The following is a 20947-nucleotide window of genomic DNA, read 5'->3' on the forward strand; positions in this document are numbered from 1 at the left end:
CCTGGAGCTTGCTAAAACTCATGTCCATCGAGTCGGTGATGCCATCCAACCATCTCATCCTCTGTCATCCCCTTCTCCTCTTGCCTTCAATCTTTCCCAGCATCAAGGTCTTTTCCAATGAGTCAGCTCTTTGCATCAGGGGCCAAAGTACTGGAGTTTCAGCTTCAGCATCAGTCCTTCCAATGAATATTCATGACTGAATTATCAGTATGGATGCTGAGAAATGGATTTCGCACTATCCATCAAAACATATCTCGAAAGTAAGACAAGCGACGAATCTGAAGCTTGGCAATGTATTTCAGACATGGTGGGGTGGGGGGGGTGGCCCCATCAAGGTAGGAGAACTGTCCATTTGACTCATGTGCTTGGAATAAATTATCACAGGTGAGGGTCCAGGGGTGAGGCCCCAAGGAAGCCAGAAGCCCTCTATGGCACGTTGTGAGATGTAAATTCTCTGTGACCTCTGGTGTGCGTGCTTGGGTTGTGTAACAGCGGTCACAAGTCTTGGCGTCTTGTTTCTGTTGCACTGTTCTGCTGGACCCAGCCTGAGCTGAGGCACGTGGCTGGCTGCTGCTCCTGGGCCCCTCTCGGCTTGTGCCTGTGCTGCCGTTGGACAACGAGGAGAAACGTTGGCTTTTTGGAGCAGGCACAGGACGTGTGAACACGGTGAGAGGAATATAGGAACGGGGCTTCAGGTGGAGGCGTGAACTGAAGGAGGGCTGTAGGGGTGGCTTTGGTTGAGTTGACCACAGGCATTCCCTTGGGGCCTGGGGTCTATTTCAAATTGGATTTCTGCCTCAGAGCTTTTAGGCGCAGGCCCTGGGCTGAGTATGCTAATCGTTGGGCTGAAATCCCCTGTTAGCTGTGCACCCCTGGGGCTGCCAGGGAGCCTGGGAAGAGCCCCACTTGTAGGGGAAATCCCCAGTAGAGGAAGAAAGTTTTCTCTAGCTCCCATTAGAGACACTGACTCTGAATTCCCACACACCTGAGAACTTATCTTCAATCTTGTACTTTTTTTCCGTTGTGTCATATGTGTATATTTTGTTTCCCCAAATAGAACAGAGGTCCTTTTATGGCAGGAACTGTAACTTTTACTTCTCTCTATCCCCCCTCTAGCTCTCCAACTTCAAATACCTTTACCTTGACTGACTCTCCAGAAACGGACTGCTTGTACCTCACACGACGCTTCTAGCATCAGTGCTTTGCTTGTCACCCCCTCTAGAAGGCACCTCCCCATTCTCTGCACTTGGTCAACTCCTCCCCACCCCTCCAGACTCCACGTAAAAACCGTCTCTCACAGGAAGCCCGTCTGAACCCTAGGCTGGGTATGATGCCTCTCCTCTGTCCACGTGAATTCAAACCCCTTGCACATGCCTATAGGTGCTGGCCCGGCTCTTGGACGGGAGCTGTTCGGAGACCAGCAGGTGAGACATTCATCTTCCTCTCCCCACTGCCTGGCAGCAGCGGGGCCTCAGTGTATGTCTGTTGGACCTAATTAAAGAACTATCGTGTGTTGTATGCTATGAATTATTATCGATTATTGAAGATCTAGCTTAGGAAAGAGTTGTGATTGCTATCCCAAGGCCAGGAAGGCGGCTCTGATACAGCGCAAGCACGTTAAAAATGAAGGGCTAGGGACACCTTGGCTGAAGAGAATGTCCAGCTCCAATGTCTAGAACTTCTCAGTGCTTCCAGCCTGGGGGCCCCAGCACTCCCCATTGAGTTTTCGCTCTGATGGCATCTCAGGAGGCTCATTATAGATGTAAAGGCCCTGAAAGCCCATCTCACCTCTCCTAGGGAGGTCCTGGGCCCCAACTGCAGAGGCCCATTCCCTCAAGATAAGATTTGACTCATGTAAGATGAATCTCATAAGCTCAGCAGTCATTTCCCACAATTCCCAGGAGATAGATATTCAGGAAACCTAAAAGGAAAAAGATGGAGAGCTCAATCCACAAAAGACCAGGGTATAAGGGCAGTGTGTGCCTCAGGTAGATCCACGGGGTAGGTGAGCTCCTCTACGTCCCTAGAGCGATAATACTGATGCTGGTGACTAAACCTTAGTACCGTGTTAGCAGTTCCATTGTATCTTCTGCACAGAGTGATTAAAAACATCTACCCGACTCTGAAGGCCAAAATGAGGTGGATATTTATTTTGTGATGAAACCAACCATTCTACCTCTTAAGGTTTAGGCTGAGAGAAAAACTGCAGCTTTCCAAAGGTTCAGTGGTGCCTAATTCCCTAGGCAGCCTCAATCTCTGTGTCTTGTTTCCTCCTTCACTATATGGCAGTTGGAGACCGTTTCATTCCACCCAGAGCTCTGAGATGTTTAGATTCTAATGAATTGAGTCAAGCTGGTCAAGCTGATTCTGCAAACCTAAAACTATTACTGTAGGATGGCAGATTTGCCTTCAGATTTCTCTGGAACCAAAATGTTCTCTTGAGGCCTTGATAAGATTACCAGGCTGCTGAGCTTCCAGTGTTCAGATTTCCCACGGAACCGCGCTCGCCAGCTTCTGACTCCCCTGGCTGTCAGCAGATACGCTGTGGACTGAAACCTGACTCTGCTCCGGGAATGTGTGCTCACCCCCTCCTGTGACAGCGCCTGGGCCCTTCCAGTCTGCCTGCTGGAACTTTCCCTGTCATTGTGGTCCTGGGAATGGAAGTGTCTATTAAGTGGAAGCCAGTGGTACTTTGAGGGTCCCACAGAGTGGGAGCCAGACAGGAATGTGGGGGGTACTTGGGCAGGCCTGCAAGTCCACTGAGCCAAAATCCAGCTTCCAGAGGCCAAGCAATCCCTTATTATGGCCCATCAGTCAGCAGCCAACATATGGCTCAGTGAGAGGGTGGGTCCAAAACCAGCGAAGGCAAAACTGTGGGAGAAAATATTTAATGAAGTATGGGAACTCCCTGGTGGTCCAATGGTCAGGACTCCAAGCTTCCTGGCACAACATCCCCACCCCACCCCCAATATTAATGAAGTAAAAAGATATCATTGGAAAAAGTAGGTTACAAAATGAATACATTATATGTATCAGTATATACACATACACACATACCTTTCACCTGTGAGGATGACAAGATAGTCTGAGAGTATTTAATTAACATTCATCACTCAAGATCCAGTACCTAATAAATGCTCAATAAATACTGAATAAATGGATGGATGACACTCTCTGGAAAGGACTGTGGAGTTACCTCAGAGAAAAGGGCTCATTAACTCTGTCCATCTAAATTAGAAATTCATTACATCTTCAGTGGCAAAATTAAAACCGGTAGTACCTACAACTTATATTTAAGCAACTAAGAGTACTGGTGTTGGAGAAGACTCTTGAGAGTCCCTTGGACTGCAAGGAGATCCAACCAGTCCATCCTAAAGGAAACCAGTCCTGGGTGTTTATTGGAAGGACTGATGCTGAAGCTGAAACTCCAATACTTTGGCCACCTGATGCAAAGAGCTGACTCATTTGAAAAGACCCTGATGCTGGGAAAGATTGAGGGCAGGAGAAGGGGACGACAGAAGATGAGATGGTTGGATGGCATCACCGACTCAATGGACATGGGTTTGGGTGGACTCCAGGAGTTGGTGATGGACAGGGAGGCCTGGTGTGCTGCAGTTCACAGGGTCGCAAAGAGTCGGATACGACTGAGCAAGTGAACTGAACTGAACTGAACTGAACTGAAGAGTACTGGTTTGATTTTGATGTACAAAGTCTCCAGCTCTTTCTTTACTATACACTTCTCCATTCTGAGTTCCTACCCAGAGTAACTTCACCTACCATCTCTTCTAGAGAAGAATCATATTTTCATCATAAGAGGCCTGTACTTCTCATGGGAGGCTGGACATTCCTGGTTAGAACAACCTAAACCAACATATCTAAACCTTGTTGTTGTTGTTTTAAATTGATTTTCTCCCATCTTCAACCATTTATTTACTCATTCAACAAGCATTTGAGTGCCATCAAGCACTAGATATATATGGCCCTGTCCTTGAGGAATTTTCCAGGGAGAGAACCAGGTAAGCAGACAGTTACAGGTCTGTCTAGTACTCTAATTCAGTTTGAAAAAAGTGCCCTGAGTGTGCTGTAGAGTCTGAGGGCATCTGTACAGGCTTCCTGAGGTGGAGATATTTGAGCTGCAGACTAAGAGGGGAAGAGTTCTGTGTTTCTCTTAATTCATTTATCAAGCAAGCTCATCTCAAGGAATTATATGATGATCTAGGCACTGTGCAAACTTCTGGAGACCTAAAGACCAGTAAGAGAGTCGCTGCCTACAAAAGGCTTATTACAAACGTGTAAAAGCAGTACTGCCTCTCTCCTTGGCATCTCAGAGAACCCTACTCACCTGTGCACCCTGACGAGCTCAAACACAGAAGTCATTTCCGGTTTCTTATATAACACATGGTCTTTATTCTTCCATTTCTTTCATTCTTGCTCTCTCAAAGTCACAATATGCCTGGACTCTCAGAGTAGCTCTTGAGTCTGGTTTTCTTGTTCACTCTATACACTGGCATTTCTGCCATATCATCCCTGCTACAAGGTGGATGCCATCTTACTCAAGACCACTTAGAGTTTCTTACTGTCCAAGGAGCAGAATCCAGGGCCATCCACTATCTGGCTTTGAGGGCTGCAGCTAGCCTCTGTCTGAATCCGAAAAAGGCATCCCTTTGGGGTACAGCTAGGCAAGGAGACTTTTTACAAAGCAAAGTAACCCTTTCTTCCAGTTGGCTTGAATTCCAGCTCCCACTCACCCACTTGGGCAGGATCCACTATATACTCGGAGGCCCTGTGGTTTTTATCTTATTACTTTCTTTTTTTTTTCTCTCTCTGCTTCTTCATCTTCCTTTCTAGCCAACTGGCTTACTTTCCTGCACAAAGCTGGCATGTTCTCCGTGCATCCATTTCTTATGACTTCTCCTCCTCACCACCCACCTTTCTTTTAAGACTTCTTTTGAGTCTTACACAGAAATGCAAGAAATACTGAAATACTATAGAATTTAGGGTCTGCAAATGCCATACTTTAAGGCATTTTTGCATTTGAAAATTATGCACATGACAAGATTAGTGTTATTTTCCCTATTGGATTGTGAGCTTTTAAAAGGCATCTTTTCTTGTTTATTCCAGAGGGCTTAAAGAGGGTTGAAGTAATGATCGATATTGTTGATAACAGTAAAGTAACTTAAAAAAAAAAAGATTCCCCAAAGACTTCCAAAAGTTAAATGGGTTCTAGAGAATGAATGTTGAGTAAGTCTTATTGCTGCTGCTGCTGCTAAGTCGCTTCAGTTGTGTCCGACTCTGTGCAACCCCATAGACTTACTGGCCTGGTATAAATTACTAGTACTGGGAAGTAATGTAGCTCCATTTCTCATCAAATATAGTGGCATGTCTCAAAAGTGGGTTTCACCTCTCAAAAGAGTTTTACTCCGAGATTTTTCAGAAATTCCCAAATCCCACTCCTGCATATCATGTCCCACCATGAAAAAGTTTACTTCCTGGCTAAAGAAATGTCACTTCTCCAGCCTCTTGGTTTCCTCTTCACTTCCTTTACCAGTGTTAGCTGTTGGAGTGCTTTTTTCAGGCATTTTGACAAAAGAACTTCAAAAGCAGTCACTGCCAACCCGCAAATCCATGCCCTGTACAGACTCAGTGTGAACTGACACGCTTCCTGACTGCCCAGCAGTGCTCCTGTCTTGGCAGAATCCCCTATCAATGACTACACATCTGTTTATAGACTAGAGGATCTTCTCTTTTCACCACTCACTTCTCTTTTCACCCCCTCCCCCCCCACCCCACTTTTCACTTCCACACAGGAAGTTGCTCAGGCAAGTTTCAGGGCCTCTGCCACACACCGTTCCTTCCTCAACTGAAGAAGAAAGTACCTTTGGAAGGATTCCCTTGTGTCTTCTGAGAACAAATTTGGCCCTCTAACAGTAAGCAATTTGCTTCAAAGCCTAAGACTTGCTTTGCTCTTATCTCCCACCCATTTCTGCAAGAGATTAAAGAGGTCCTAAATTACACTGCACCTCTAGCTAAGGCCTGAGGCACCCTGCACTGTCAGAAGAGGAAACCAACTCTTAAAGCAACTTCGGGAACCTTCTTGTTCGTATGGGCATTCCCAGAGCCATCTGCCTTCTTGGTTCTGAAGCTGCAGCCAGGAAAGATCTTGTTGCTCTAGGCTATCTTTGAGAGACTGGTGAACACCCACTGCTGGGTTTCCCTCTCACCTTTTCCCAACCCTAATCTGCCTGGAGTTTCCCCAGTTTACAGATGTTTCCAGAGGGCCCATCTTAGCCTCTGGAGGATCCTAGGGGCCCCTGCACTTTATAAAGACTCCCTGAAGCTGATCCCTGAAGACAACGATAGAGCTGGACACTTGACTGCAACTGCCCAGGACAGACCTATTGCCCACACAGAGAAGTCCCAGCGCTTTGCAGGCAGTGAGGATTGCTTAGAAGAGCCAACTTGAGTTCTGGTGTAGAGCAGTGACCGGGAAGAGTTAGCAGAACTGTGAATCTGGAGACTGCTGACCACAGCACTGGGAGCAGCAGTTCAGCTTTTGAAAACAGGAATCACCTTTGCTTTTCTTCTTTTTAAAAGCAAGCCTAAATCTAGCTAAAATAGGCTTAGGGCTAAATGTCACGTCTATTTCAAGGGGAAAATCCATGGGAGCCTCAAAATATGGAAAAGGCAAGGAGGAGGGGAATACACCAGCCACTCCTCCAGTGGAGGGTGGTTCCTGGATCCCACTGGCTGGAATTGTCCCAGGAAAACCCCAGGCGGAGCAGTGGTGGGCCTCACCCTGGAGCCCCCCACAGATATGTAGCCAGCACACCCCAGTGCATGCAGGGACATACAGGAAAGTCTCAAGTTTGATCAGAAATAGTGCCATTTGCTCATGAGGGGAGCTTTCCAGAAAGTTCTGAAAGATGTGACAGACAAAAGTGGGACCTGAGAAGCAAGAGGGCGACCGGACTTTTAAAAGCTCAATTTTCATCGAAAAGGGAAGCCCATAGACGCTGTGCCTCAGGGTAACAGTTCTGTTTCTCTTTCAATATTCATCTCTGCAGATCCAGCGGCTTCTGATTTCTAAATCAGAAATTTTGCTCACACATTTGTCCATTTACAAAGTTTACAGCACCTAACTTTTTTTTTTCTGAAGCATTTGAGTCCCTAAGCAAAACAGCTGAACCTCTAGAAAGGTCCCTCCCCTCTCCCTGAGGTCCTCCCGGCCGACCCCCTGCCTGCCGGGAGGGGTCCCCTAGGAAAGGCCGGGGGCTAGCCTCCGGAGTGCCGCAGCGCTGAGCCTCGCTCGTGCTCCCTGCTCGGACCCTGCTTGCGCGCCGCGGGATTCTTTACCTCCATGTCCTCCAGGTGCCGACTCAGCGCCGCCAGCGCGCGTTCGCTCTGTCCCGGGCTCTCGATCCCCGCTCAGCGCTTTGCTCCCGCCTGGACCGGGTTCGGCTCCGGCGGGCACAGCGCAAGTGAGCGGCTGCGCACCCGGCTCGCCGGCTGCAGGGCTGACTGCGGGCCGCCCCAGCCCCGCGCTAGAGAACGAGGAAGGAGGAGGAGGAGGAGGAGGAGGAGGGATGGGAGGGGAGAGACAGGAGGCGGGGAGGGTGGGGAGCTGGGGAAGGAGGCCGGCGATCAGGGTTTAAATTTAGACACAAATCTAAACAGATACTGTCCCCTCCCGGGGCAGGACTCAAGCGAGGGAGCCACGACTCCATTAATCTGCCCAAACATGGGGATGGGACAGTCGTGTGGCCCCTCTTTCTCGTGAAGTTCCTCCAGGACCCGGGTCTTTGCTCGGTGTCAGTCCTCAACCTCTCTCTCCTTTAACATCTCTTCTTTCTTTTCGCTTGCCCTAAAGGTCACAGTGGTTCTTTCATTCTTTTTATCTCCCCTCTTTTCTATTTACTTCTTTTGTGTACCTCTCTACCCCCGTCTCTCCTCATTTAAAAAGAAATTGCATTCGCAGCATACCTGGTTTTCCCGGCGTTCCTGGGCGGAGAATGAGGACCCTCCCTGACGGATAAATGGTTCTCCCACTCCCCTCCTCCCCGTCCCTCAGAGACTGTTTAGGCAGTGCCTTCAACGCTTAGTGTTGCAAACTCAAGTACCTCCCCGTCTGTCATCTCTCTTCCTCTCCACCTCTCAGTCGCACGTTTTCTGGAGACCTTTATCAGTCGATCCATCTCTCACCTGTATATCAGGTAGAGGAGGAGGACAAAAGGAATCCAAGCAAAGTTTTCCAGGCTCCCTGTAGCAATCTGTCTTTGTCTCTCCCCAATTGGGTTGATGCATTTGGATTTGTGGAATTTCATCTCCCACAAACTGCTTGTTGATAAAGGGCCTTTTTGGTGTTCCTAAGTGGACTCTAAGAAATAGAGCAAAGGGCAAGATCCCGAACATCCGATTCCCATAGGCCCAACATAGCAATCCTCCCTCAGGGCCATCCCAGCTCCCTGAGCAGCACAGAGGCTGAAGAAAACAAAGCTGCAAGGAAGGGACAGGGGAACTGAAATCTGGAGCAGCTTCTCTCTCTGCTACCAGTTTACACACTGGTCACCAGCGCTAGGTGCCCTTTCTGGATCTGGACCCCTCCCAGAGAAGAAAAGGGGGAAGCCCTCAGAGACCTGTGAGTGTGAAGAGGATTGGCCCACAGGGAGGCCTCTGTGTCTTTCTGCAGTGCCCTTGTGCCCCACCCCACCCCAAACCCTCACCCAGCTCACCCTGGGAAAGAGACAGTGGGCCAGGTAATCATGAGCACTGTGAAGAGAGATACGTGGAAAAATGGGTAAAAGAATCCAGCTGAGAGTTTGCTCACACTACAAAGAACTGCCCTAATTCTGCTCTTTATCCCAGCACTCCCTGCAGACTTTCAGGCACTTAAGATTGTTGCTTTGGGTACCAGCCTTAGAAACATGGCCTCTTCCCTGCAGAATCTTCTAAGACTTGCCTTTCTGAAACACTGATAGCCCTAATGCCAGAGTGTTTTCTAGTTCATTTAACTTAGCCTAACCTTTATTTGTGGAGAAGGCAACGGCACTCCACTCCAGTACTCTTGCCTGGAAAATCCTGTGGATGGAGAAGCCTGGAAGGCTGCAGTCCATGGGGTCACTGATGGTTGGACACGAATGAATGACTTCACTTTCACTTTTCACTTTCCTGCATTGGCGAAGGAAATGGCAACCCACTCCAGTGTTCTTGCCTGGAGAATCCCAGGGACGGGGGAGCCTGGTGGGCTGCCGTCTATGGGGTCACACAGAGTTGGACACGACTGAAGTGACTTAGCAGCAGCAGCAGCAGCAACCTTTATTTTAGAAGCAGATTGAAGGTTGAATTCCTGCTCTGCTAATTTCTAGCTGTGTTTTCCGAGACAAGTCACTTACCCAGTCTGATCCTCATTTGCCTCACCTGTATAGTTTAGTAGGCACTCTGAAAAAAGTATCTCCATCTTTTTTTTTTGAGTAGCTACTTTTATAATGCTTAGCCTCATGTACAAGCTCAAATAAATAGGGACCCAATATTTCTTTTATTCCCAGGCATTCTAAGGCCCAGTGAACGGGATTCTACTCCCAGGAATTAATGGGCAGTCTCTTTCCATTCCAGCCACACAGCTGCAGAAGTGAGAGTTCGAGAGCAGCGTTGGCAGCAAGAAAGGAAGTTTCTTGGTACCTTGCATACTTGTGCATATAATTTTTTTTCCCTTTTTTTTCAAATGTGCAAGACTGAGTTGGTGATGGGAGCAGAGTCTCTTCTCATATTTTCTAACTCTGATTCATAGGGCCTTTTCCTTTCTGCCTCCATCTAGTCCTCCTTTCTGCTCAGAATGGGGCTGCCCCAGCACAGGTTTCTGGTCACAAACAGAAGGGCGGAAGTGCCTACCAAAGGAAACCGTTAGGCTTAGATAGCATCACAGTCACTCAAGGTGACTTGCTGCTGCAGCCCACGCCCTGCTTGGGCCTTCCCTCAGTCACGTGAGAACCCATGAACACAATGCAGATAAACTTGGCCACCACCTTGCTCCCGGGTCTCAGAATGTGCAGGGGAGGATTGCTCCTCCATAGTTCTTTGGGCTAGGAAGAGGCATTTATGAGAGGGAGCGGTGGAAATGGGGAGAGAGGGCTGAGGCCCGGAGCTGTTTCAGCAGTCCTGGGTAGGTAGGGGCTTGTGCTCACCTTTTCTTCCCCTGTCACCCTTCCTGAAGATCCCCAGAAGCTAGAATGGAAATAACTCAGGTGGTGAACTCCCTGTTTTTGATGGGTCCTCTGGGATTCTGACTTGGTGCTTGGTGTGCTGTGAGGAGCTGACAACCCAAGGGGAAGGGAAAGTGGCTCTGATGGGGTCGTTCCTCCCTGTCTCGAGGGGACTGGTCATCTCACAAGGACTCACTTCCTTTACTCTCCCTGCTTTATACACCCTGGTAGCCTAAATCAGCCAAGCAGCAAATAGAGGCCAGCGCAGAATGAAAACCAAGAAACACCAGAGCAGCTTGAGTAGGGAAGCCCATATTACTATCAAATAAATACTACCAAATGCATGTTACTGTTTGGTGAATGAATGAGTGGATAAATGAATGACTGAAGCAAATTAATAGGATTCTTGCCTTTAAATCAAAGACAGAGCCTTTTTTCTATAGATGGGTCTTCAATGGGAGAAAAGACTCAGTGAGAGAAAAGATCAAGAGAGATCGTGGAAGGGGACAAGTTATTTAGTAAACTCACTATTTTAAGCAGAACTGCACAGAGCTGCAGTCAGGCCGTTCTCAGTGAGTGGCCGCACGGTGCTGCCGATCGTTAACTTTAAACACGAGAGCGGGAAGCAAACGTCCTCTCAGAACTGTGAATACTCACTTCCGAATGTATATACTTCAGCACTAAGTCCCGGGAATGTGGCAAAAATAAAACAAAACAACTCATTCTGCTGTGACTGTCAGTGAGGAACAGAACTGAATAAACTGAAATGAAAGCACCACGGTTTGAGTGCTTTTATGAGTTCAAGGACTGGTAATGGAGAGTCTCCCAGAGGAAGATGGTGGTGTGTGAAAGGTAAATTGAAGTGGAAGGTAGCAGGGTAACAGCGGCGCCACAGGGAGGCTGTTGATGTGTGGAGAGGACAGCCAGCCGGGGTTGGTGATTTCATGAGGAAGTGTTTTGACTGGCCCTCTGGGAATTGGAAAATTGATTACATAGGGCAATTGAGCAAAGAAATTGATGTGTAGAAGCCAATGGGAGACAAGATTCTCGGTGATAGTGAAGGGAGACAAATATGCAAGGGGAGTGGGAACTGAAATGAACCCTATGGTACTGGATTGGAATGGGAGGTATTGGTGTGAACTCATGGTTTTCAATCTGTAGATACATATATGTGGATATAAATGTGTATACATACACACACACATATTTCTTAGTTTGATCCACTGAGAGGGCCAAGGAGAACTGATACCCCAGTAGCAATAAGTAAATAGAGCCCAGATCTTGGTTTCTAAATACCATTCTTCACTAAAGGAACCAAGGGTCCTTGGCTTACAAGGCTGGGGCAGGTAAAGAACAAGACAAGCCTGAAACATTTTGTGCTAGAAAATATGGAAGTGCTCAATAAATGAAAAGAAGATGTTAAGAATATACAGAAACCAGATTGCAGGGGTGCCTAGGACAATATTGGGATGATATAAGGATCAAAATAAACAATGATAGCAATGCATTGTTGTTGTTGTGTAGTCACTAAAGCATGTCCAACTCTTTTGCGACCCCATGGACTTCTGCGAGGCTTCTCTGTCCATGGGATTTCAAAGGCAAGAATACTGGAATGGGTTGCCATTTCCTTCTCCAGGGGATCTTCCTGATCCAGGGATTGAACCCATGTCTCCTACACTGGAAGACACATTCATTACCACTGAGCCACTTGCTTTAAATAAAATAAGAGTTCATAAGTCCACACTGATATAAACAAATACGTGGATAGATAAGTGGAAGGTTCTTACAGCACAATGCTGACTAACAAAGGTAAAAAAGTTGTCATATGACAACAATTATAGTTATAATAGTTTTAGGTAGAAACATCCTTTGATGCTAAATCTAATGGGGTAAAAATGGGATGAGAAATAGGATTTTAATAATTTCAAATTATCTCCCTATAAATTATTCATTAATTACAAAGGGGAAAATGTAACTTTTTAGAGATAAGTCTGTATGTGTGCTCAGTCGCTTCAGCTGTGTCCAACTCTTTGCGACCCTATGGACTGTAGCCTGCCAGGCTCCTCTGTCAATGGGATTCTCCAGGCAAGAATACTGGAGTGGGTTCCTATGCCCTCCTCCTGGGGATCTTCCTGGCCCAGGAATTGAACCCATGTCTCCTGCATCACAGGCAGATTCTTTACCACTGAGCCACCCAGAGATAAGCCTAACCGATACCATATTAAGAAAGTGATCAAAGCAAACACCTTCGGTGATGGGACAAATTGACATCACATGTTACCTGATGGGATGCAATAAGAAGAGCACACCAGGACTCCCCTGTGCTCCAGTGGCTGAGACTCTTTCCGGCAGTGCAGGGCGCCTGGGTTCAATTACTGGTCAGGGAACTAGATCCCACATGCTGCAACTAAGACCTGGCACAGTTAAATTCAATTAATTAAATTAAAAAAAAAAAAGAATAAGACACCATCACTTCTGTGATACTCTGGCCCAAGGTGCCTGAGTACTAATCATGATAACCTGAGTCTAATCATGAAGAAACACTGGACAAGTCAAATAGGAAGAACATTCCTCAAAGTGACTGGTCTGTGATCTCCAAAAGTGCCAGGATCAAGAAGGTCAAGGGGAGGCTGGGGAAGGATTCTAGTCTACAGAAGACTAGAGCCACATGACAACTGGGTTGACCATGTGCTTCTAGATTGGCTCCTTTGACTATAAAGTATTTTGAAGGAATTATACTTTATATATATTAATACATATATCAAATATACACATATCAAATCATCAAATGTATACTTTAGGCATCTTATAGTTTTGTCAGTCATATCTCGATAAAGCTGAAAAAAAGAGAAATCATTAGAATTGGCAAAACTCTAAGGGTCCTGGGTGAAGGATATATGGGAGTTTTGGGTCCTAATCTTACAATTTTTTCAAAGTTTGAGATTATTTCAAACAAAAAAGTTAAGAAACAAGGTGGTGGGGGTAAGAATTGAGCTCTCCTGTTTCTTTTTTCCAGACTGATTTGCTACCCAGTCCCTTCATCATCTGTTCGTCCCCAACCTCCCCCCCCCCCCCCCCCCCCCCCCCCCCAGAGATCACAGGATGGGCCAGGGGCCGGTTAACACTGGTGATAGAGAGAGAGCAGGCGGAGAGAGACTAGCCTTTGGAAAGACAGAGGATGGAGACATGATGTGGAAGATTGTTCAGGTTTTTTTTGTACAGATCTCTTTGTGATGTTTCAGTGGTTGCAGCAGACACATGGACTTTTAAAGTTTTGGAGGAGAGTTTTATTTTTGCCTGTGTCCTGGGGCTTGCCCACAGGATCTCAGTTCTCCGACAAGACCAGAGATTGAACCTGGGTCAAGTCAGTGAAAGCGGGAACTCTAACCACTTGGATGCTAGAGAAGTCCCTGGAGGAAAGATTTAACTTTAAAAAAAAAAAAGAAAGAAAGGACTTCTTTGTTGATCTTTGGTGATCCAGTGGTTAGGCCTCTGAGTTTCCACTGCAGAAAGATGGGTTCAAGCCCTGGTCAGGAAACTAAGATCCTACATTCCTTGTGGCAAGCCAATAAAAAGATAAGAAAAACAACTGATTTTTTCTAGGAAGAAAGTGGGGTGATATTTATAGAAATAAAGGTAGTTTTCATTAAGTATTCATATCATAATTTCTTTGGGATATTTTTAGTAACATTAAGTGATGCAGTTTTGCCACAGGAACATTTACTAAAATGAATCAGTAGCTTGAATTGGACGGGAGCCTGTCCAAAGCTGGAGGTTACCCACATGGCCTTAAAATGAATATCTCTGATGGTTCTACACTAACAAAATGTGCTATATACTTTTAGCTCTGAAATATCCTGACATTACTCCCTGCAACCTCCCACCAATCACAGTCATTGCCAGCTTGCATTTGGATTAGAAAACTATTAGATATAGTTCATCTCCATAGCTCCTAATTATTGTCCTTGCCTCCAAACTTGACTCACCATCTCCCTGCATCTGTTTTCCACTCTACAGGGAGTAATCTTTCTGAAGATTACTTTGGAGGGTGCAACTCACACTCCTAACATGACCAAGTTTTCCTCTCCAGCTTCTTCTCAACAGAGAACACCCAGGACCCCACACTTGAAGTATCCTGGTGTGCTTTCTGGTCCCTGAGTGAGCTCTTTTCTCTGTCTGGGACACATTCCTTGCTTTGCACAAAGCCCAGAGTTAACTCTTAATCATCTTCTGTTTCTCAGATAAGGCTTCCTCCAGGAAGATGGTCCTGACCATCACCACATATCCCCAGTCTCCTGCCACCCAGAATAGAGGTGCTTCCTGTGTATACCTCATGCCTTCACTATTCTTGTCCTTGCAAGGATTACTTTATACTTGCCTGCTTACTTTCTTTATCTTCCCACAAAACATTGATCTTAAAGAAAGCACATTTCATTCTGTCTTGGTTAAAGTTCTAAGGTTGGTGCTGGGTTCCAATTTGGTGAGTTCACATGTTGGGCTCACATGTTGAATGAGTGAATGGACACTGGCTTCATGCAAAAAATATAGATAATCCATTTTGTAATCCAGTTCTTGAAAGTCCACCTAAAAATACAGTATAAACATGAAAAGTTGTAACACAAAGGATAGCACAGAGATTTAAAGATTAGTGTGGAAACCAGACTTCTGGGCCTACCTGTGACCTTGATCAAGTTACTTAATTTTGTTCCTGCTTCTCCATCTATAAAATGGGGCTAATGATAGAATTTACCAAATAGAGTTATAAGAATTAATTGGATCAATACACGTGAAATGCTTAAAATAATGCTAGCAAAATAGTGTGATGAAAGCTGGGTCATTATTGTCATGAAGTAATAGTAGCAGCAGCTTTTTATCATGAAGAAATGGTTGTAATCGGAGGGAAGTCCCAAACCCAGCTGCCTTCACAACATAATTCTATGTTCATCTCTCAACTCAAAGTTATCTACTTGTGATTTTCACCTACTGTTTTTTTGGCCACACTACTCGACTTGTGGAACCTTCATTTTCCAGCCAAGGATTGAACCCCTTGGCCCTCAGCAGTAAAACTGAAAAGTCCTAAGCACTGGACCACCAGGGAATTCCCAATTTTCACCTACTTTTAATAAATTTGTCTGCTGGATGTAGCCTCACTTGGAGGAAAGATTCATCTCTGTCTTATTTCTTCTCAGCTGTACTTTTTCTGACTAATCTAGGATATTTTAAGTTTAGATTCAGTTCTGCCTTTTTTGCTTGTACATGCCAAAAATTGAAAAAAAAAATGGTGGAAAGGGAATTCCTCACATCTCAATTCTGAATAAATTTCACTATCTTGAATGTGTTTCATTTTGGAAATCAGTTTTAAGTTCAGTTCAGTTCAGTCGCTGAGTCGTGTCCAACTCGTTGCGACCCCATGAATCACAGCATACCAGGCCTCCCTGTCCATCACCAACTCCTGGAGTTCACTCAGACTCACGTCCATCAAGTCGGTGATGTCATCCAGCCATCTCATCCTCTGTCGTCCCCTTCTCCTCCTGCCCTCAATGCCACCCAGCATCAGGGTCTTTTCCAATGAGTCAACTCTTTACATGAGGTGGCCAAAGTACTGGAGTTTCAGCTTTAGCATCAGTCCTTCCAATGAAAACCCAGGACTGATCGCCTTTAAAACGGACTGGTTGGATCTCCTTGCAGTTCAAGAGACTCAAGAGTCTTCTCCAACACCCACAGTTCAAAAGCATCAATTTTTCGGTGCTCAGCTTTCTTCACAGTCCAACTCTCACATCCATACATGACCACTGGAAAAACCATAGCCTTGACTAGACGGACCTTTGTTGGCAAAGTAATGTCTCTGCTTTTGAATATGATATCTAGGTTGGTGGTAACTTTCCTTCCAAGGAGTAAGCGTCTTTTAAATTCATGGCTGCAATCACCATCTGCAGTGATTTTGGAGCCCAAAAAATAAAGTCTGACACTGTTTCCTCTGTTTCCCCATCTATTTCCCATGAAGTGATGGGACCAGATGCCATGATCTTAGTTTTCTGAAGGTTGAGCTTTAAACCAACTTTTCCACTCTCCTCTTTCAACTAATGAGGCTCTTTAGTTCCTCTTCACTTTCTACCATAAGGGTAGTGTCATCTGCATATCTGAGGTTATTGATATTTCTCCTGGCAATCTTGATTCCAGCTTGTGTTTCTTCCAGCCCAGCGTTTCTCATGATGTACTCTGCATAGAAGTTAAATAAGCAGGGTGACAATATACAGCCTTGACATACTCCTTTTCCTATTTGGAAGCAGTCTGTTGTTCCATGTCCAGTTCTAACTGTTGCTTCCTGACCTGCATATAGGTTTCCCAGGAGGCAGGTCAGGTGGTTTTCCCATCTCTTTCAGAATTGTCCACAGTTTATTGCGATCCACACCGTCAAAGGCTTTGGCATGGTCAATAAAGCAGAAATGGATGTTTTTCTGGAACTCTCTTGCTTTTTCCATGATCCAGCGGATGTTGGCAATTTGTTCTCTGGTTCCTCTGCCTTTTCTAAAACCAGCTTGAATATCTGGAAGTTCACGGTTCACATGTTGTTGAAGCCTGCCTTGGAGAATTTTGAGCATTACTTTACTAGCATGTGAGATGAGTGCAATTGTGCAGTAATTTGAGCATTCTTTGGCATTGCCTTTCTTTGGGATTGGAATGAAAACTGACCTTTTGCAGTCCTGTGGCCACTGCTGAGTTTTCCAAATTTCCTGGCATAATGAGTGCAGCACTTTCACAGCATCATCTTTCAGGATTTGAAATAGCTCAACTTGAATTCCATCACCTCCACTAGCTTTGTTCGTGTGATGCTTTCCAAGGCCCACTGGACTTCACATTCCAGGATGTCTGGCTCTAGGTGAGTGATCACATCATCGTGATTATCTGGGTCATGAAGATCTTTTTTGTAGAGTTCTTCTGTGTATTCTTGCCACCTCTTAATATCTTCTGCTTCTGAATAGAGATCGTTCTGTCGTTTTTGAGATTGCATCCAAGTACTGTATTTCGGACTCTTGTTGACCGTGATGGCTACTCCATTTCTTCTAAGGAGAAGAAATGGTATCTCTAATTTTCTTGAAGAGATTTCTAGTCTTTCCCATTCTGTTGTTTTCCTCTATTTCTTTGCATTGCTCGCTGAGGAAGGCTTTCTTATCTCTCCTTGCTATTCTTTGGAACTCTGCATTCAGATGCTTATATCTTTCCTTTTGTCCTTTGCTTTTCGTTTCTCTTCTTTTCACAGCTATTTGTAAGGCCTCCCCAGACAGCCATTTTGGTTTTTTGGATTTTTTTCCATGGGGATGGTCTTGATCCCTGTCTCCTGGACAATGTCATGAAGCTCTGTCCATAGTTCATCAGGCACTCTATCAGATCTAGGCCCTTAAATCTATTTCTCACTTCCACTGTATAATCATAAGGGATTTGATTTAGGTCATACTTGAATGGTCTAGTGGTTTTCCCCACTTTCTTCAATTTAAGTCTGAATTTGGCAATAAGGAGTTCATGATCTGAGCCACAGTCAGCTCCTGGTCTTGTTTTTGCTGACTGTATAGAGCTTCTCCATCTTTGGCTGCAAAGAATATAATCAATCTGATTTCGGTGTTGACCATCTGGTGATGTCCATGTGCAGAGTCTTCTCTTGTGTTGTTGGAAGGAGTGTTTGCTATGACCAGTGCGTTCTCTTGGCAAAACTCTATTGGCCTTTGCCCTGCTTCATTCCGTATTCCAAGGCCAAATTTGCCTGTTACTCCAGGTGTTTCTTGACTTCCTACTTTTGCATTCCAGTCCCCTATAATGAAAAGGACATCTTTTCTGGGTGTTAGTTCTAAAAGGTCTTGTAGGTCTTCATAGAACTGTTCAACTTCAGCTTCTTCAGCATTACTGGTTGGGGCATAGGCTTGGATTACTGTGATATTGAAAGGTTTGCCTTGGAAATGAATAGAGATCATTCTGTCATTTTTTGAGATTGCATCCAAGTACTGTATTTCAGACTCTTTTGTTGACCATGATGGCTACTCCATTTCTTCTAAGGGATTTCTGCCTACAGTAGTAGATATAATGGTAATCTGAGTTTTGTGACATTGTCCAGGAGACAGGGATCAAGACCATCCTCATGGAAAAGAAATGCAATAAAGCAAAATGGATGTCTGGGGAGGCCTTACAAATAGCTGTGAAAAGAAGAGAAGCGAAAAGCAAAAGAGAATAGGAAAGATATAAGCATCTGAATGCAGAGTTCCAAAGAATAGCAAGGAGAGATAAGAAAGCCTTCCTCAGCGATCAATGCAAAGAAATAGAGGAAAACAACAGAATGGGAAAGACTAGAGATCTCTTCAAGAAAATTAGAGATACCAAGGGAATATTTCATGCAAAGATGGGTTCGATAAAGGACAGAAACGGTATGGACCTAACAGAAGCAGAAGATATTAAGAAGAGGTGGCAAGAATACACAGAAGAACTGTACAAAAAAGATCTTCACGACCCAGATAACCACAATGATGTGATCACTGACCTAGAGCCAGACATCCTGGAATGTGAAGTCAAGTGGGCCTTAGAAAGCATCACACGAACAAAGCTAGTGGAGGTGATGGAATTCAAGTTGAGCTATTTCAAATCCTGAAAGATGATGCTGTGAAAGTGCTGCACTCAATATGCCAGCAAATTTGGAAAACTCAGCAGTGGCCACAGGACTGCAAAAGGTCAGTTTTCATTCCAATCCCAAAGAAAGGCAATGCCAAAGAATGCTCAAACTACTGCACAATTGCACTCATCTCACATGCTAGTAAAGTAATGCTCAAAATTCTCCAAGCCAGGCTTCAGCAATATGTGAACCATGAACTTCCAGATGTTCAAGCTGGTTTTAGAAAAGGCAGAGGAACCAGAGATCAAATTGCCAACATCTGCTGGATCATGGAAAAAGCAAGAGAGTTCCAGAAAAACATCTATTTCTGCTTTATTCACAATGCCAAAGCCTTTGACTGTGTGGATCACAATAAACTGTGGACAATTCTGAAAGAGATGGGAATACCAGACCACCTGACCTGCCTCATGAGAAATCTGTATGCAGGTCAGGAAGCAACAGTTAGAACTGGACATGGAACAACAGACTGCTTCCAAATAGGAAAAGGAGTACACCAAGGCTGTATATTGTCACCCTGCTTATTTAACTTCTATGCAGAGTACATCATGAGAAACGCTGGGCTGGAAGAAACACAAGCTGGAATCAAGATTGCCAGGAGAAATATCAATAACCTCAGATATGCAAATGACACCACCCTTATGGCAGAAAGTGAAGAGGAACTAAAAAGCCTCTTGATTAAAGTGAAAGTGGAGAGTGAAAAAGTTGGTTTAAAGCTCAACATTCAGAAAACTAAGATCATGGCATCTGGTCCCATCACTTCATGGGAAATAGATGGGGAAACAGTGGAAACAGTGTCAGACGTTATTTTTTTGGGCTCCAAAATCACTGCAGATGGTGACTGCAGCCATGAAATTAAAAGACGCTTACTCCTTGGAAGGAAAGTTATGACCAACCTAGATAGCATATTCAAAAGCAGAGACATTACTTTGCCAACAAAGGTCCGTCTGGTCAAGGCTATGGTTTTTCCTGTGGTCAAGTATGGACGTGAGAGTTGGACTGTGAAGAAGGCTGAGTGCTGAAGAATTGATGCTTTTGAACTGTGGTGTTGGAGAAGACTCTTGAGTCCCTTGGACTGCAAGGAGATCCAACCAGTCCATTCTGAAGGAGATCAGCCCTGGGATTTCTTTGGAGGGAATGATGCTGAAGCTGAAACTCCAGTACTTTGGCCACCTCATGCGAAGAGTTGACTCATTGGAAAAGACTCTGATGCTGGGAGGGATTGGGGGCAGGAGGAGAAGGGGAAGACAGAGGATGAGATGGCTGGATGGCATCACTGACTCGATGGATGTGAGTCTGAGTGAACTCCGGGAGTTGGTGATGGACAGGGAGGCCTGGTGTGCTCTGATTCATGGGGTCACAAAGAGTCAGACATGACTGAGCTACTGAACTGAACTGAGTAAAATTCACCCATTCCAGTCCATTTTAGTTCGCTGATTCCTAGAATGTCGACGTTCACTCTTGCCATCTCCTGTTTGACCATTTCCAATTTGCCTTGATTCTTGGACCTGATATTCCAGGTTCCTATGCAATATTGCTCTTTACAGCATCGGACCTTGCTTCTGTCACCAGTCACATCCACAGCTGGGTATTCTTTTTGCTTTGGCTCAATCCCTTCATTCTTTCTGGAGTTATTCTCCACTGATCTCCAGTAGCATATTGGGCACCTACTAACCTGGGGAGTTCCTCTTTCAGTATCCTATCATTTTGGCTTTTCATACTGTTCATGGGGTTCTCAAAGCAAGAGTACTGAAGTGGTTTGCCATTCCCTTCTCCATGGACCACATTCTGTCAGACCTCTCCACCATGACCAGCCCATCTTGGGTGGCCCCACACGGCATGGGTTAGTTTCATTGAGTTAGACAAGGCTGTGGTCCATGTGATCAGATTGACTAGTTTTCTGTGATTATGGTTTCAGTGTGTCTGCCTTCTGATGTCCTCTCGCAACACCTACCATCTTACTTGGATTTCTCTTACCTTTACGTAGGGTATCTCTTCACGGCCGCTCAAGCAAAGCGCAGCCACTGCTCATTACGTTGGACTAGGGGTATCTCCTCATGGCCGCCCCTCCTGACCTTGAACGTGGAGTAGCTTCTCT

General features: G+C 45.3%; 1 protein-coding gene across 1 annotated transcript in view; it reads right to left on the reverse strand.

Annotated features, from left to right (window-relative positions):
- Window positions 1–7559, reverse strand: part of RCSD1 (RCSD domain containing 1) — a 72721-nt gene extending 65162 nt beyond the window's left edge. The window contains exon 1 of the mRNA XM_055587177.1: window positions 7354–7559. Within this exon, the coding sequence (XP_055443152.1) occupies window positions 7354–7359 (6 nt within the window). The 5' untranslated portion in view covers window positions 7360–7559. The remainder of the gene's footprint in view (window positions 1–7353) is intronic.
- Between the last annotated feature and the right edge of the window lie 13388 nt (window positions 7560–20947).

Source organism: Bubalus kerabau, chromosome 6, assembly GCF_029407905.1.
Source record: "Bubalus kerabau isolate K-KA32 ecotype Philippines breed swamp buffalo chromosome 6, PCC_UOA_SB_1v2, whole genome shotgun sequence".
Classification (NCBI taxonomy): domain Eukaryota; kingdom Metazoa; phylum Chordata; class Mammalia; order Artiodactyla; family Bovidae; genus Bubalus; species Bubalus kerabau.